This window comes from Octopus bimaculoides, chromosome 4, assembly GCF_001194135.2.
Source record: "Octopus bimaculoides isolate UCB-OBI-ISO-001 chromosome 4, ASM119413v2, whole genome shotgun sequence".
Taxonomy (NCBI): Eukaryota; Metazoa; Mollusca; class Cephalopoda; order Octopoda; family Octopodidae; genus Octopus; species Octopus bimaculoides.
In genome coordinates this window covers 98,845,836-98,861,347 of record NC_068984.1, presented here as the reverse complement: position 1 = coordinate 98,861,347, position 15,512 = coordinate 98,845,836, and the positions used below count along the sequence as shown (strand labels likewise).

The 15,512-nt window shown below is 37.8% G+C and overlaps 1 protein-coding gene across 2 annotated transcripts in view; it reads right to left on the bottom strand.

The window, feature by feature from the left end:
* Nucleotides 1–15,512, bottom strand: part of LOC106871796 (kinesin-like protein KIF25) — a 505,449-nt gene that overhangs the window by 85,660 nt on the left and 404,277 nt on the right. For both annotated transcript variants that reach the window (XM_052967307.1, XM_052967306.1), the window contains exon 12: nt 12,810–12,929. In XM_052967307.1, coding sequence (XP_052823267.1) covers nt 12,810–12,929 — 120 coding nt within the window. The remainder of the gene's footprint in view (nt 1–12,809; nt 12,930–15,512) is intronic.

Below are 15,512 nucleotides of genomic sequence, written 5' to 3'. Positions count from 1 at the left end.
GAGAGAGAGAGAGAGAGAGAAAGAGAGAGAGAGAGAGATCATCATCATCATCATCATTTAGTGCTCATGTTCCATACTGGCATGTGTTAGTGGGTTTGACAGGATCCAGTGTATCCAAAGAATGCATCATGCTATAGTGTGTACTTTGACATGATTTCTATGACTAGATATCTTTCCGAATACCCACCACTTTACAGTATATACTGTGTGCTATTTTTTATGTCACTAGCACAAGTGAGGTCATCATGCAGCTTGTAGGATTATGAATATCAAGGGGTTAGCTTTGAGTTAGGAGACAACGGGTAAAATTATAAGAGAAGGGGCCTGTGTAGAACAGTATTCTCACTGTTGAGAAACTACATGACAACTCACGTTTTAGTAGAAGGATTGGGAGTGATCAGATAGAGCTGGATAGAGATAAAAATAGCAGTAATGGTGTAGCAGAGTGAACCCTTAAGATGAGTGAACTTGAGTGAGATAGAGGAGCTAGGAGTGTAGCAGGGTGGTAGTTGCAAGTGAGTTTGAGGTAAGAGATGAGAAATGGATGAGGGGAGGGGACGTGGGCTAACACTAAAAAGACTGGATCAGGTTGAAGGGCAGATGTGATGGTGGATGACCAAATGATATATGAGTTAAGGGAGGTAAGAGATGACTGACAATGCAGAGCAGCAGAACAAGAATGATGATACAGTAGACAAGAGATGGACAAGAGATGTCATGTGGTTGTTGGAGTGTGGGGATGGGTTAGAAGAAAGATAAGCATGCATGCTCACAGTATATTTTTTATCCTTTACTTGTTTCAAACATTAGACTGAATTGACACCAGTACCTTCTTTTTTAAGCCTGTTACTTATTCCATCAGTTTCTTTTGCCAAACCACTAAGTTATGTGAATGTAAATAAAACCAACACTGGTTGTCAAGTACTGCTGGAGAGCAAACATTGGCACACACACACACACATGATGGGCTTCTTTCAGTTTCTTGGTTAGCCCAAGGCTATAGTAAAAGACACTTACACAAGGTCTCACATTGTGGGACTGAACCCAGAACCATGTGGCTGGGAAGCAAGCTTCTTACCAAACAGTCATGCCTGTGCCTATGTATACATGCATAACATTGTGTATATGTTCACATAGATGATTATATACATTCATAGGAATAATGTGTTTTTGTGTGTGTGTGTGTGTGTGTGTGTGTGTGTGTGCGCATGTGTCTGTACGTATTTGAGTATATATGCATTTATAGATAGATGATGGATGGATATGCATACATATGCATATACACGTCTCCATCCATCTATGAATAAATGTATACATCTTCTCTTGTGGGACCTATTTATATATTACTCTCAGTGAGTATGCACATATGTGTATTTATAATGTGTGTGTGTGTGTGTGTGTGTGTGATATAATATAAACTTGAGTTTATATCAAACATGCACACATATATATATACATGATATATAAATTCATTATTGGAATATGTCCTGTTCTTGTCCCAAGTGTAAGAGGAAGCTTATGAGTATATAAAGGTTTATCTGACATAAACCTATTTCAAGAATTATCAATATTTCACCAATATATGTTCCTAAGTCATACAAAATGTTGGTATTGGAATATTCAAATATATAATTCCATGTCAACTGAATTTTACAACTGAAGAGAGAAAATTTAGTCTAAGTTCTCATCCTCGTCTTCAAGATTTCAAAGCTAGTTATTATTTTTGTGGAATGATTTAATCTCTCAGGGGCATTAAATGCCATTTAACTGCTGATCTCAAAGACATTTAGCCAAATCCAGTCTCAAATAATTTCTATGTGTTCTTGTGAGTATAAGTGTGTGTGTGTGTGTGTGTGTGTGTGTGTGTGTGTGTGTGTGTGTGTGTGTGTGTGTGTGTGTGTGTGTGTGTGTGTGTGTGTGTGTGTGTGTGTGTGTGCGCGTGCGCGTGCGCGTGCGCACATGCATATATACAGAAAGATAATGATGCAGACAGATGAATAAAACTGCTTGGGTTAGATATACAAAATATATGTATACATGTAAAAAGAGAGAAAGCAAAGACTGAAAATTTTCAGACGAATATTAAAGTATAAATATATAGATATTCATATATTAACAGAGCAATCTTACACAGAGTACAAAGACACAGAAAATTAAAGGAGAGAAGGTATGGTGTTACAAGTTTAACAGCTGTTCCTGGGGGCTCAGAGTTACTTCGTAATGTTCAGATGTAGTCCACAAAAATATGCAACCAGTAATAGAATCAAATAAACAGTGGGTACATCTGGCCTCCATCTTCAGGTAGAGAGATAAAAATCTAACATTTCAAATCACTATGCAGGGAAATTTAAAGGTACAATGGGTGAAGAGGAAGGAAGTAGGTAGCTCGAGGGACGTGTGGGGAGTGTTGAAGCAAGGAAGGGTAAGAAGAGATGAGATTAGTTCAGGAAGCTGGAGAGGTTGCGTGATGAAGATATTGAGAGAAGTAGAAGTAGTCTGTTAATTATTTTTCTCCATGTTCTGACCACCCTAACTTTGGCACCCCCTCTCTCTCTCTGCCTCACTCTGTCTTTCTCTCTTTCAGCCTCACTCTGTCTGTCTGTCTCTCTCTTTCTCTCTTCTGATTACCACTTACTTCGCCAAAACTTGGACCTCAGAACTCTCTGCATTCAATAAAACAATGGCCCACTATGTGTTTGCAGTGTCAGTATTCATACCAATATTTGAGCTGCTTGATTGGACGCTTGATGAAATCTGAGCCATTGATGTGAAAACCCGAAAAATACTAACAAGCACATATAATTTCCACATAAACAGTGACATAGACTGCCCCTACCTAAAATGTAAACAAAGCGGCAAAGGCTTAACATCGATCCAAAATGCCTTTAAATGTTACATCATATCTCTTCAGCAACATCTTTTAACCATAAAGCATCCCTTGACCAAGTTTGCATATATGAGGCTGATAACATCATAAGACTTGGAAGGCAGCTCTTTGAGCAACACTCTGTGTCTGATAACCTAAAATACATGCCCAAAGAAGTTGCACGACTCTACCGCAACGTATCATCAGATGAAAGGATGAGCCTATATGAGCAGAAGACTATGCATGGATATGTTTGTAGAAATCTCCATGATGATAGTAACATCGATCATCAAAGCAGTTTATCAAGGACGATTACCCAGATTACTACCCCCAACTTTGAAGGGTATGCATTTGCAATCCAGGAGCAGGAAATATCAACCAAGTACCTGATGCACAAAAGGGATAGAGATGCGGGAAAAGCCATAAAATGTGACAACCGATGCAGACTTTGTGGAGTTCACACTGAAGATATCACCCACATCATAAGCAGTTGTCCGAAAATGTCATAATGGTATTATCTACTGACAAGAGATGACGTAGCTAGGACACTCTATAATGAAATCCGTTGGAAGGTTAATCCTGAGGACAAAGAAATAAAAACCCATAATATGGAAGAAACCATAGCCATTCATAATGAAAAGGAATAGTGGTGGAATATACCAGTGAAGACCTCAATAAAATGTCAGCACAGCAGATCTGATATAATGATTTGGGATAGAGAAGAGAAACTGTGCACAGTTGTGGAAATTAGCTGCCCAGCAGATGTTAACATAAAGCTGAAGATCAGTGAAAAAGAGGACACCTATGCTAAGCTATTGAGAAATCTGCAGTTACTCTATCCAGATTACAAGTTCAGGTTTATACCTGTAATTACTGGGGCCCTGGAATATGTAACACACTGCCTAAATACCAATCTTGAGAAATTAAGCTTCTCAAAACCAGAAAGGAGAAAGCTAATTTGAAGAATACAGATCCAATCCATCACTAGAACAGTAAAAATCTGTAACACTTTCCAGAAGTTTATTATTTAAATATATATGAGCATGTCTAGATATGTAACTATATGCATGAGAATACATACATAAAACATATAAATCTGCATGCACACACACATACATACATTTGTCCGAAAATGCCATCACAGTATTATGTACCGATGAGATATGATATTGTAGCTAGGACATTGTATAATGTGATCCATCAGAAGGATAACCCTGAGGACAAAGAAATAAGAACTTACAGTATGGTAGAAGTCATATCCACTCATAATAAAAAAGGAGTACTTGTGGAATATCCCAGTGAAAGCCTCAATAAATTGTAAGCATAATAAACCTGACATAGTAATTTGGGATAGAGAAGAGAAACTCTGTACAGTTGTAGAAATCAGCTCCCCAGTGCATGTTAACATAGAGTTGAAGATCAGGAGAAAAAGAAAATACATATGCTGAACTATTGATAAATCTATGGTTACTCTATCCAGATTACAAGTTTACGTTTATACCTGTAATTATTGGGGCCCTGGGATAATACCAACCTTGAGAAATTAGGCTTCTCAAAACCAGAAAGGAGAAAGCTAATTCAATGACTCCAAATCCAGTCCATCACTGGAAATGTAAAAATCTGTTAAACTTTCCAGAAGTTTAGCATTTAAATATATATGAGCATGTTTAGACATGCAAGAGAAAACATACAAATCTGTACATATACATACAAAAATACCCTGTTGATATTGAAATTCCAATGAAGGAGCTTTGGATCTAGGTTAGAAACTAATTCTTTCTCTATTGGCAAGAAATCTTGAAATAAAAATGATTAATATATATATATATACACACACACATAAATGTATACATACATATACATATATATATATATATTTATATTTATATATTTATATATTTGATCCTTTATATTGAACACTCAATATTTCATCTACATTCAATACTTTAATTCATGGTGCCATCCATTTTTATTTTATTTTATATTATATATTGTATATTATATTATATATTGTATATTCCATATTCTATACCCCACATTAGTTCTGCAGGAATATAAATAAAACATAAAAAACAGACAGTGTTGGAACTCTTTTAAGCAAAATAATATATTCCTCTATACACAATCATACAAAAAAATCCACCTTTTTTTGTATTTATTTTTACTCGCATATATATATATATATATATATATATATATATACACACACACATGTTATGTATGTATGCATATCATTATCATTATTTTACATCTACTTTCCATGCTAGTATGTGTTGGATGGTTTGACAAGATCTAGCAAGTCAGTATCATGCCCTATTGTCTCTGTTTTGTGACAGTCTATATGGCTGGAAGCAAGACTAAAGACCTTTAGTGTTCTCAAACCTACAAAGGGGATGACTAAGGACTGAGATATCTAGTGCATTGATGTACTCAAGAAGACCTATCTGCCATAGCAGAATTGATACTGGAACTAGTGCCACATAAAAAGCATCTAGTACATTATGTGCAGAGGTTGACATTAGGAAGGGGCATCCAGACATAGAAACCATGCTGTGTGGTAAGTTGTATGCTTCCAGTCACATGACTTTGGGTTCAGTTCCAGTGTGTAGCACCACCATTCAAGTGTTATCCATCATCTCTAATTGTCCATGGAAAATACTACCTTGCCTGGAGACAAGTGAGGGTTGGCAACAGGAAGGGCATCCAGACGTAAAATACTAACTTTAATAAAACTCTGTCTGACCCATGTGAGCATAGAAAAGTGGACGTTAAACTCATGATGATGATGTGGGTATATATATATATATATATATATATATATATATAATGTAATCAATAATAATTGGAACAATTATCTCCATTTTTTATTATTATTATTAGTATATATATAGTCACTATGCCTGCATGCTCTTTACAGAGTGTACTAGGTGCTTTGCTTAGGCCACCAGCATTATTTTTTAAATATTTGTGTCCAAGTGCTGCATTGTGCTCTAATGTCTGCTTTGATATGATTTCTATGCCTGTATGTCCTTCCCAACAGCCACTACTTACAAGGGGTGCTTTTGTTGGGTCACCAATGCTAGGGAAGTCATCAAGTAGCCCACATGACTATGAAACCCAAGGATGGGAAGCTATATGCTAGTAGATGAGAATTAAGATGTGTGAGAAGCAGGTGGGTGGAAGCATATGTTTATTGTAGAGGAGCTCCCATTGCTACCTGGACACCTCATTACTCCTATTTTTCTTTTCATGGCAACTCACATTGAAGAACTGCAAAGGAAAAAATATGGGTGATGAGGTGTCCAGGTGGGACTTCAAGGTATGAGTTGAGTTGAAGTGAGTGGGGACAGAAAAACTAGGAGTGTGAGTTGGTGGGGATTTTGCAAGATTGTATGGGAGATGGGCTAGAGATAAGAGAAATTGGGGAGAAGTAGGCAACATCTGTAAAGATTGGGTAGGAGTAGATGTAGAAGACAATAGATAGAGGTTTAAAAGAAGAGAGTATGAAGGAGTGAGAGAGAGAGAGAGAGATGGATGGATGGATGATCGGACGGACGGACAGACAGACAGACAGACAGACAGACAGACAGACAGACAGACAGACAGACAGACAGACAAATAGATAGATAGAGAGAGAGAAAAAGCAGCAACAAGATGGTAATGATGATGCAGCTGACATGGGGAAGACAAGAGTGAAATGACAAGTGATAAGGTAGGCTGCAGGGGAAAGTGAGAAACAGAGGTAAGCATAGTGCATTAGAAGAGATAATTTGGTGGTCCAGTGTGGGGAGGGAGAGGGGAAGATGAAAGATCAATGTGCATGTGTGTGAGAGAGTGTGTGTGTATGTTTTACATCTTACACACACATGCACACACACACACACATTCTGATATACTCATTTATCTGTCCAGTTACTGCATTTTAAGATCAATGACAAAAACTTCCATTGGTCATAAGAAACACAGATGATAAAGATCCTGTCTCATGAAAACTTAACACACAGCATGATCGGAAATTCTTTCACAAGGAAGCTTAGATAATTTTGTATGATCAAAATTGACAATAGCGTCTTCATAATTGTCATAGCAATAATGGTAGAGGCTGCAATACTTTTGTTCAGAAAGATGGTAAGGTATGATACTGAAGAATTACATTGACTAAAGAATTGAATTGAAAATCATTGTGGCATGTAAGAAATGTGTCTTTGATTTTTGTTTCAAAAATGGCAGAAATGGAATGATATGAAATTTCTTTTGTAAAGATATTGAAAACTTATATCTGGGAGTAAATGTAGGAATGTTACAAAGAAAACATATAAATGCAACAAGATTTGATAGCAGATATAAACATGAAGATGAATGAAAGAAAGAAAAAAAGAGAAAAATGCAACAAGACTACTTACAGGATTTGAACTCAGAATGTAAAGGGATTTAACTAAACACCACAAAGCAGTTTTGTTCACTGGTTTACTGATTGTTTGGTCCACTAACTTTAATAGTAATAATAGTAATTACAGTTTTTAAACTGATGGAACAGGTTCATGAGTCTTTTGCTTATCATTCCCTCTTTTCAACTTATATAAACCGTGTTGTTTTTCTGATAGTTTAACTAGTGTGATTTGAACTCAAAACATCAAGATATGAAACTAAATAATGTTAGGTATTCAACCCGATGTTCTACAAATTGAATCATCCATTTAATAATGATGCCTGACTCAGGGGAATTAAGAGAATCATATTTAATGGACAGATGGACTCAGAATGTAAAGGGATGTAACTAAATACCATAATGCATTATATATGAAGCTCTACTGATTTTGCCTGTCCACAACATTTAACGTCAATTATTATCATTATTTTTCATAATCATTTTTAATAACTTCTTTAATAATAATGATTTGTAACATAATGCTTTCAAATTTTGGCACAAGGCCAGCAATTTTGGGGAGGGCATAAATTGATTATATCAACCCCAGTGTTCAACTGGTACTTATTTTATCAACCCCTAAAAGGATAAAAGGTAATTTTGACCATGGTGGAATTTGCACTCAGGACGTAAAAATGGCTGAAATGCTGCTAAGCATTTTTCTGAGTGTGTTAATCTTAATATGTGGTTATCATGTTGCACACATATGGCTGTGATGCATGTGCTTGGTGTTCCCTTATCAGACAAGTAGTCATGTTGGGTATTTTGTGCTTTGTATATTTGTACCCCAAGGTCACTTTGATGGCATGCTCTATTCTCTCACTCAATAATAATAATAATAATAATACTTTCTTTATAGACTACCAGGTCCAAACACAAAACAAAGGACATTACACAGATGATGGACAGTGGGGGTAAATGTATAAACAGTAAAAAAAAAACACAAAAAACAATTACAAGGATATTAAAACAACAATGTACTTCCCCAATAGCAGAGAGTTCCACCAAGAGGTGACCAAAGAAACCTCACACACTTTGGACCCCCTAACACCAAAGGCACCCTTCTCCTCTGCATTCCATCCAGCTTACAGGCAGATACTTAGAGTCTCACACGAGCCATTCTTGCCACATTCACCCACCTTTCAACAAACTTACTGGGTGACAGCGCCTCCCTCTCCTGCCTCACTTCCCTTTTCAGGTGGAAGCTGAAAAAGTCAATGAGGCCTTGGCCAAAGAGGAAGGTACCCATCTTCAACCCTTTCAATCGCGTCCACAACACAACCTCTTTCGCTATAGCCACCAGACAGACAAAAACTGCCTGTCCTTCCTGGTCAAAGGAAGGAGGTGGGGCAATCTTCATGATGTACTTGGACGATAGCTGGATCTGTCTTACACATGACAATAACCGTTTGACGAAGCTCCACAAGTCGGACACTGTACGAGAGCATGCAGAATGGTTTCATCACTCCGTGTGCATCTCAGACAAGCCTGTCTGACTGCACACCTATGCCTATAGGGCTTATCATGAACCAGAAGAGACCCCAATAGCTCTGCTAGACCAGGGATTTCTGGAAGTTATCCATAGGCCCCAGCCCAAAAGTCTACCGGAAGAGACCAGCCAGTTGATCACTCCCGATGCCCGAACCTCTCCAAAAATGTTGTCACTCTTGCCCTCCGCTAATCCCCAATAAAACTTCAAGGTAGAACTTCTACTGACTGCATTGCCTGACTGGCCAAGAGCTGTGAGTACTTGAAGACACTCTAGATGTCAAGCAACCTTCCTTGGTCTATGCTTGATCAAGGACTGTTGCCCCATTAAGGAGACGAGTTGCAGAAAGGCAAGTCCAACAAATGGCAATCACACCTGCTCACCATTAAGTTATTGCTGGAGATGTCGCAGTCTCAGTGCATGTCTGCACATCATCAGCCATGGCATGCCCAGTTCTCTACACAATGGGTGCTGACAGCAAATGGACCATCTGACAAATGGTACCTATCCTTTTCATAAGAAGCAGAAGAGCAAGCGCGCCAGCCCATTCAGTCATGAAGCAGGGCAAGGATGAGTCAGGCGGTAGTACATGATGGATGTGATGTACGCATTTGCCACCTCTGCCAGACCTTTCAGGGGCAGCTTCCTCTTGGCCCATTTCTGGATGAGACTGGCTACCTTGTCTGTCACCTCACCCCAGTTCTTGTCTACTTGGAGGTCTGGACCAAACCAGGCTTCAAGCAACTTAACTGGTCCTTCTGTCCAGCACTCCACAATGCTGTTGGTCGGCAAGGATCAGCCTCTCCAGGTGATGAGCTGCAAGCCCACTGACTTCTGGTTAATCACTGCTCCATATTCCCTTAGGGTAGTGCCAACCATCTCGATTTCCAAGGTGTCTGACACTATCACAGTGAGACATCCCTAGAAAAACCTCCAAACATCTGAAAAAACTAACTGCCCCAATCCAGGAGGAGCATACACAGTGACCAGTCTAAAAACACTGCCTTCATTATCATTCATGTCCAGGACCACTGACATACCTTCCAGGTCCAGGAAGACCAACTGTGTCTCGAGATCTAGGCCTTTTCTGAGCAATACTGCCACCCCACCCCATTCCTGGTCGGCCAAGAGATGCAAAGATCCAAAAATCGTCAAAAATGGGTGCTAAGGTGCACGTGTCCGGAATCATGTTCTCACTGATGGCTATTATATCCATATTCAGCCACTTAAAGTCATTGAGCGAGTGACCTTGCTTCAAGGATGACCCCGGGCCACTTACATTTATGCAACCAAATCTTAGTACTGCCATATTGGCCTAAAAAGAAGGAAAGAAAGACAAGGAGTGTTACTTACCCTCCTGGTGCTATTGGAAATTGGGTGGTCCCGCCTCCATTTCTTCGTTGGGCTCCTTTGGGAACACTTGCAGAAACTTTGCATTGGTATTTACTCGAGGGAACCCCACATCGTCTGGAAAGGCATCCTTAATTGTTTGGAGAGTGTTCAAATCCATCCTCACCATCATTAAGTCCTTTAGCCTGCTGCACGTGCTAATCAAAGAAGATTTCCCACCCCACCACACCTGTTTCAGTGTCTTCCCTTCATGATAAGAGGACCATCAGTTTTTTGTCGGCTCTTCTTACTAACGCAAAGTTAGCTGCTTATGTCGTTGTGTTTTGCTGTTCTTGTTGCGTTTGTGGTGTGAGTTTACTTTTGGGATTTTTTTCTGTCTGCAGTGGTTTTTGGTGCTTGTGGTGCTTTAGTTATTGATTGTCTGAGTGCCTGCGTTTGTTGTGAGTGTGTGTGTAGTTTCTTTGTTATCTTGTTTTGGTGCAGGGCAAGATGTCTTGCCCTTGTGATTTCTTTTCGTTTTTTTTTTATTTACACTGTTCCTCCTCATCATCACTTTTCAATGTGTTAGAACCAATGTCTGTTGCAACCTCCTCCTCTCTGTGTGGAAGTGAATTCGTGTTTGTATGTTTATCTTTTTCTGCATGTTTGTTTTGTTTGTTGATACTTGGTGTTATTCCAGGGATTCAAACTTTTATTGTTCTCTTCCTATGTAAGATGGGTACATTATAAGCTGGTCAGTTTTAAGGACTGAAATGGTACCAAAACTTGGGGCTCTTTGGCTGAATTCGACATCCTCTCAGACTGATCTCAGTGCCGTCTCCTCCTGAAGGTGGAATAGTTCTGCTCTCCAAGACAGCACCATGATGCACCTATACTTTACTGTCCTCTTCTCAATTTCTGCCTCCACTTCAGTTGAGATTGCAAGGTTCACCCAGGTTTTTATCTCTTTTTATGAGTTTGTGGGCCAGGGCTAACATCTCATAGTACTTTTGTTGGCATTTCGCAGTTGCTGCTGCTGAAGTACTTGTTCTGCTATCGCTGTTGAGGGTGGTGATGGAATCGTTCATGTTGCTACTGCTATTGTTGTTACTCCCAAATACACCCCTCCCCTCTGTTGCTAGAGTTGACGTTGTTATTGGTTGTATTATCGTTGTTTTTGTTGTTATTCATTCGGTTATTGTTTTCTGTTAAGCTTCTCTGCTCCGTGTTGTTGGAGTTGCTATTTTCTGTGTAGATATCAGTTATCATGGTATTTTCCACATTATTTCCGTTTGGGGAGTTGGTAGTTACATTTGTGTTGTCTATACGACTATCGAATGAGTGTGTGTACTCCATTGTGTCATTTTTCTCTGTCGTAATACTTCTTTGGTCTTTGTGGTTAATTTTATTGCTATCCATAGAGCCTGTGGTTCGTTTAGATTCATTATCAGTTTTATCCCCGTAATTGTTACTTGTGTCAGTGAAATTTACATTTTCATGGCATTTCCTGCTGTCACAAACTGGTTTGTCTTGCATTAGAAAGTAACGTCCCTCCACGCCATTTTTCGCTTGCGAATGTGTAAATATTTCACAAATAACATTTGCAAATACTTATATTTGGACCTTGTGCCCAAGTATTATTTAGTTTTTTTTTTCTGGGGGAAAGGATTATTGTCTTATGTTCCCTTTTAAACAATAATATCAATGAAAACAGTAGTTTTGATATACCTGTCAAGCTTCCACCGATGTTCTAGCCTTCCAATTGGAAGTATAATAACATTTTAGCGAGAGGATAACTACAGCCATCCGAACAGCCATAAGAAGAGAAGGGCTAGACATACAACTAGCCCACTCCGGCCCCTCTCTGAGAGAACACCTCTCAAGGAAAGGAATAAGGGACAACAATCAATGCATATTAATAAATTGTCCCATCCGTGACACAGATTTATGCCAACGGGTAAATTTTGTGTATAGAATACAACGTAACAAATGCAACAAGTTTTATGTGGGTAGAACAAGACCGTTACACATCCACATCAAAGAACATCTGAACACGAGAGCCTCCTCCTTCAGAAAACATCTAGACAGATGCCGGAACACGGACAAGAGCATAACAGTCACAATTGAGGCGAATGAAAGAAATTTGGGTAATTTAAGAATTAAGGAAGCTTTACTCATACACAGACTAGGATCCCAAATTAACAACAGGCTGGAGATTGGTAATCAATATATTATTTAGCTACATCTGGACGTGTGTAGGTTCATTCTTAATAACATGCTCATGTATTGTTTATAACAAAAAAAAAAAAGAGAAGCTGCACGTATAACACATAACTTAGAAGCAGCGCTACAGATGTACCAACACACACGAGATTGAAGCATAGCCGACCTCACACACTTCTCATGGGGAATTCCGGAAGAAGCTTCGTGAGACCACTACAATGTCACTTCCGGGGGAAAAAAAGCAAAGAAAAGCCGTTAGTAAGCAGTTTATAGCAGAGACTCCATCTAAGAAGATCTGAAGAAAGAATTGTATTCCGAAATGTCATCGGACTATAGATAACTAAATTACAACAAATATATAGTCCATTTTTTATATTACAGTGCATTGTTGTACCATTCAAAACATTTTATTCTTTACAACAATAACAATGATACTGATGATGATGATGATTTCAAAAATACATTGTACTACTCACCAACACATTCACTTCCAGCCAAATCTACAAGCTGCAGCTTAGTTTTAATAACACTGGGGTTGGGTGAAGAAACATTTGGTGGGGTGGTTCTACCCTTTTCTTTACTCAGGGGTAAATTTGCTGCGAATTAAAACAAAATCATAGAAAATAATAATAAGATGCTTGTCAAAACAATGAAATACAGACATGCATCCACCCACCCATCCATCCAACCATCCATACATGCATACATGCATCAGCTGCCCAGCAGATGTTAACATAAAGCTAAAGATCATTGAAAAAGAAAATACCTACGCTGAACTATGGAGAAATCTACAGTTACTCTACCCAGATTTACAAGTTCAGGTTGGTACCCGTAATTATTGAAACCGTAGAATATGTAACACACTACCTAAATACCAATCTTGAGAAATTAAGCTTCTCAAAACTAAGAAGGAGAAAACTGATTTGAAGACTACAGATCCAAGCCATCACTGGAACTGTAAAAATTTATAAAACTTACCAGAAGTTTAACATTTAAGTATATATAATTTTGTCTAGATATGTAACTTTATGCATGAGAAAACGTACATAAAACAAAACATATGAACCTGCACATGCCCCGACTTCAAATATTGCACATATGCACACACACATGCAATAAATTGCAACAAAGGAACCTTGGGTATAAGTTTAGAAACCGACTCTTTCTCTATTAGCAAGAAATCCTGAAATAAAACTGAATAAAAACATACACATATATTATGATCAGATATTGCTTTTGTTGTTTTGAATATCTGAGAGTGTTGTTTAGCTCCTGTTCTGTCCAGTGTAACCATAGCATCATTTTCCTTTTGGAATAACAGGCATAGACTACATTGGACTACACTACCCAATGTGTATTTTGTACAGCTGGTAAGGTGAAAAATGAGGAACATTTGGGTAGAACAAAATGGTCAGATGGGCATCAAATTATCATGTCAGCTCAAGAGTCAAAAGCAGATATTTTTTTTATTTCCAAAGTGAAAGGTGAAGTAAACCTATGAGGAATTTGAACTCAAAACACAAAGTAATGTAATTAAACTGCACAATATAGTTTAACCAGATGCTCCTTTGATTTTGCTATCTGACATCCTATATACAATTCTTCAAGGCAATCTCTCTGTCTAATGAGTGAAACAAGTAAAAGAAGAAACTTATATATATCAAGTAGCTAGCATGTGAAAACCAATTTAAATAAAAATAAATACATAGTATTTATTTTTATAAATACAATTATAAAATTATAATAAGGGCAACTACCAAGTAATGTGACATGCTAGAAGATGCCAAATGGCTCTAAAACTATTTTTATAATTATATTTATAAAAATAAATATTTTGTATATCTATAACTATAGTATAGCTGAGTTTGTGAGTGTGTGTGTGTGTGTGTGTGTGTGTTGCATCTATAGAAATCCACATTTTCCACTTTTCCATAAACATTTTTACATCAATGGAATTTTCTCGATGTGAACTTTCCAGTGCAATAATTAGATTTTTTAAATTCCGTTTATTTTGTGATTTAAAGATTTGGCTGTTGTTTCTAGCAACTTTTATATTTCTTCCCTTCTACCTTGAACAGTGTTTTTACACACGCGCTCAACATATAATATAGAGAGTAAGAGTAAAAGAGGGAGAGAGAGAGAGAGAGAGAGAGAGAGAGAAAGTGATACATACAAAGTCATAGATTAAACTTTCCTCTCAGTATTCTTTACCTACTTTTCATAACATTGATATGTAAAAACACACACAACCACACATACGTGATCTGTGACAACATACACATTGCTCCCATTCTCTATTCCTTTCTCCCCCTCTTCCTCTCTCGCTCTCTCAAACGCATACACGTGCAAGTAAACACAGTCATTCACAAAAATATAACTCATGTTCGTCAATGTGGCATAACTACAGAGTTGTACCCCCTGACTTTGGAAGGTCATAACTTTCAGAAAAATGAATATTTGTAAATGAAATTTTCTATGCATATATTATTTACTATGTAGATTCCGAATATACAAAAATTTTTGGTGAAAGTATTTTAGGAGGGAGGTGGGGGACAATTCCACTTAAATTCCTCTTAACTTCCAGGAAAATGAATATTTTTTCGTGAAATTTTCTACAAATATACCTTGATGTATGTACATTTCGAGCATGTAGGAATTTTGAAGGAAACAACTGCAGGTTATTTTTGAGAAGTGTTTCCCACTCGGTGGTGTTTCGGAGCAAGTCGTCCATATCTGTTTCATTTGTCTCTATTATGTGCGTATGTGCATCCGTAGATTTCTAAGGAAGTAATAGGCAGTGAAGAGAATTCATCATAAGAAAACTTTTAACTACCTCTATTCCTTTCTCCCCCTCTCTCTACCTCTTCCTCTCTCGCTCTCACAAACGCATACACGTGCAAGTACACAATCATTCAGTAAAATATAACTCATGTTCGTCAATGTTTTATAAATATACCACGATTTTCACTAGGGTGTTAGTGTTACGGTTTTAGGGTCAGGGTTAGGGTATTAGGGCTTATGTGCTCCGTTATTACACTATTTCCGTTAGTCATTGCATGGTGAAGAGCATAAGCTTTAAGCTTATATAAAAATACCATTATTATTATTTACAGGATTGTAAAATACGGCACCGTATAATAAAGCCATTCGCACCGAAACCATATATATATATATATATA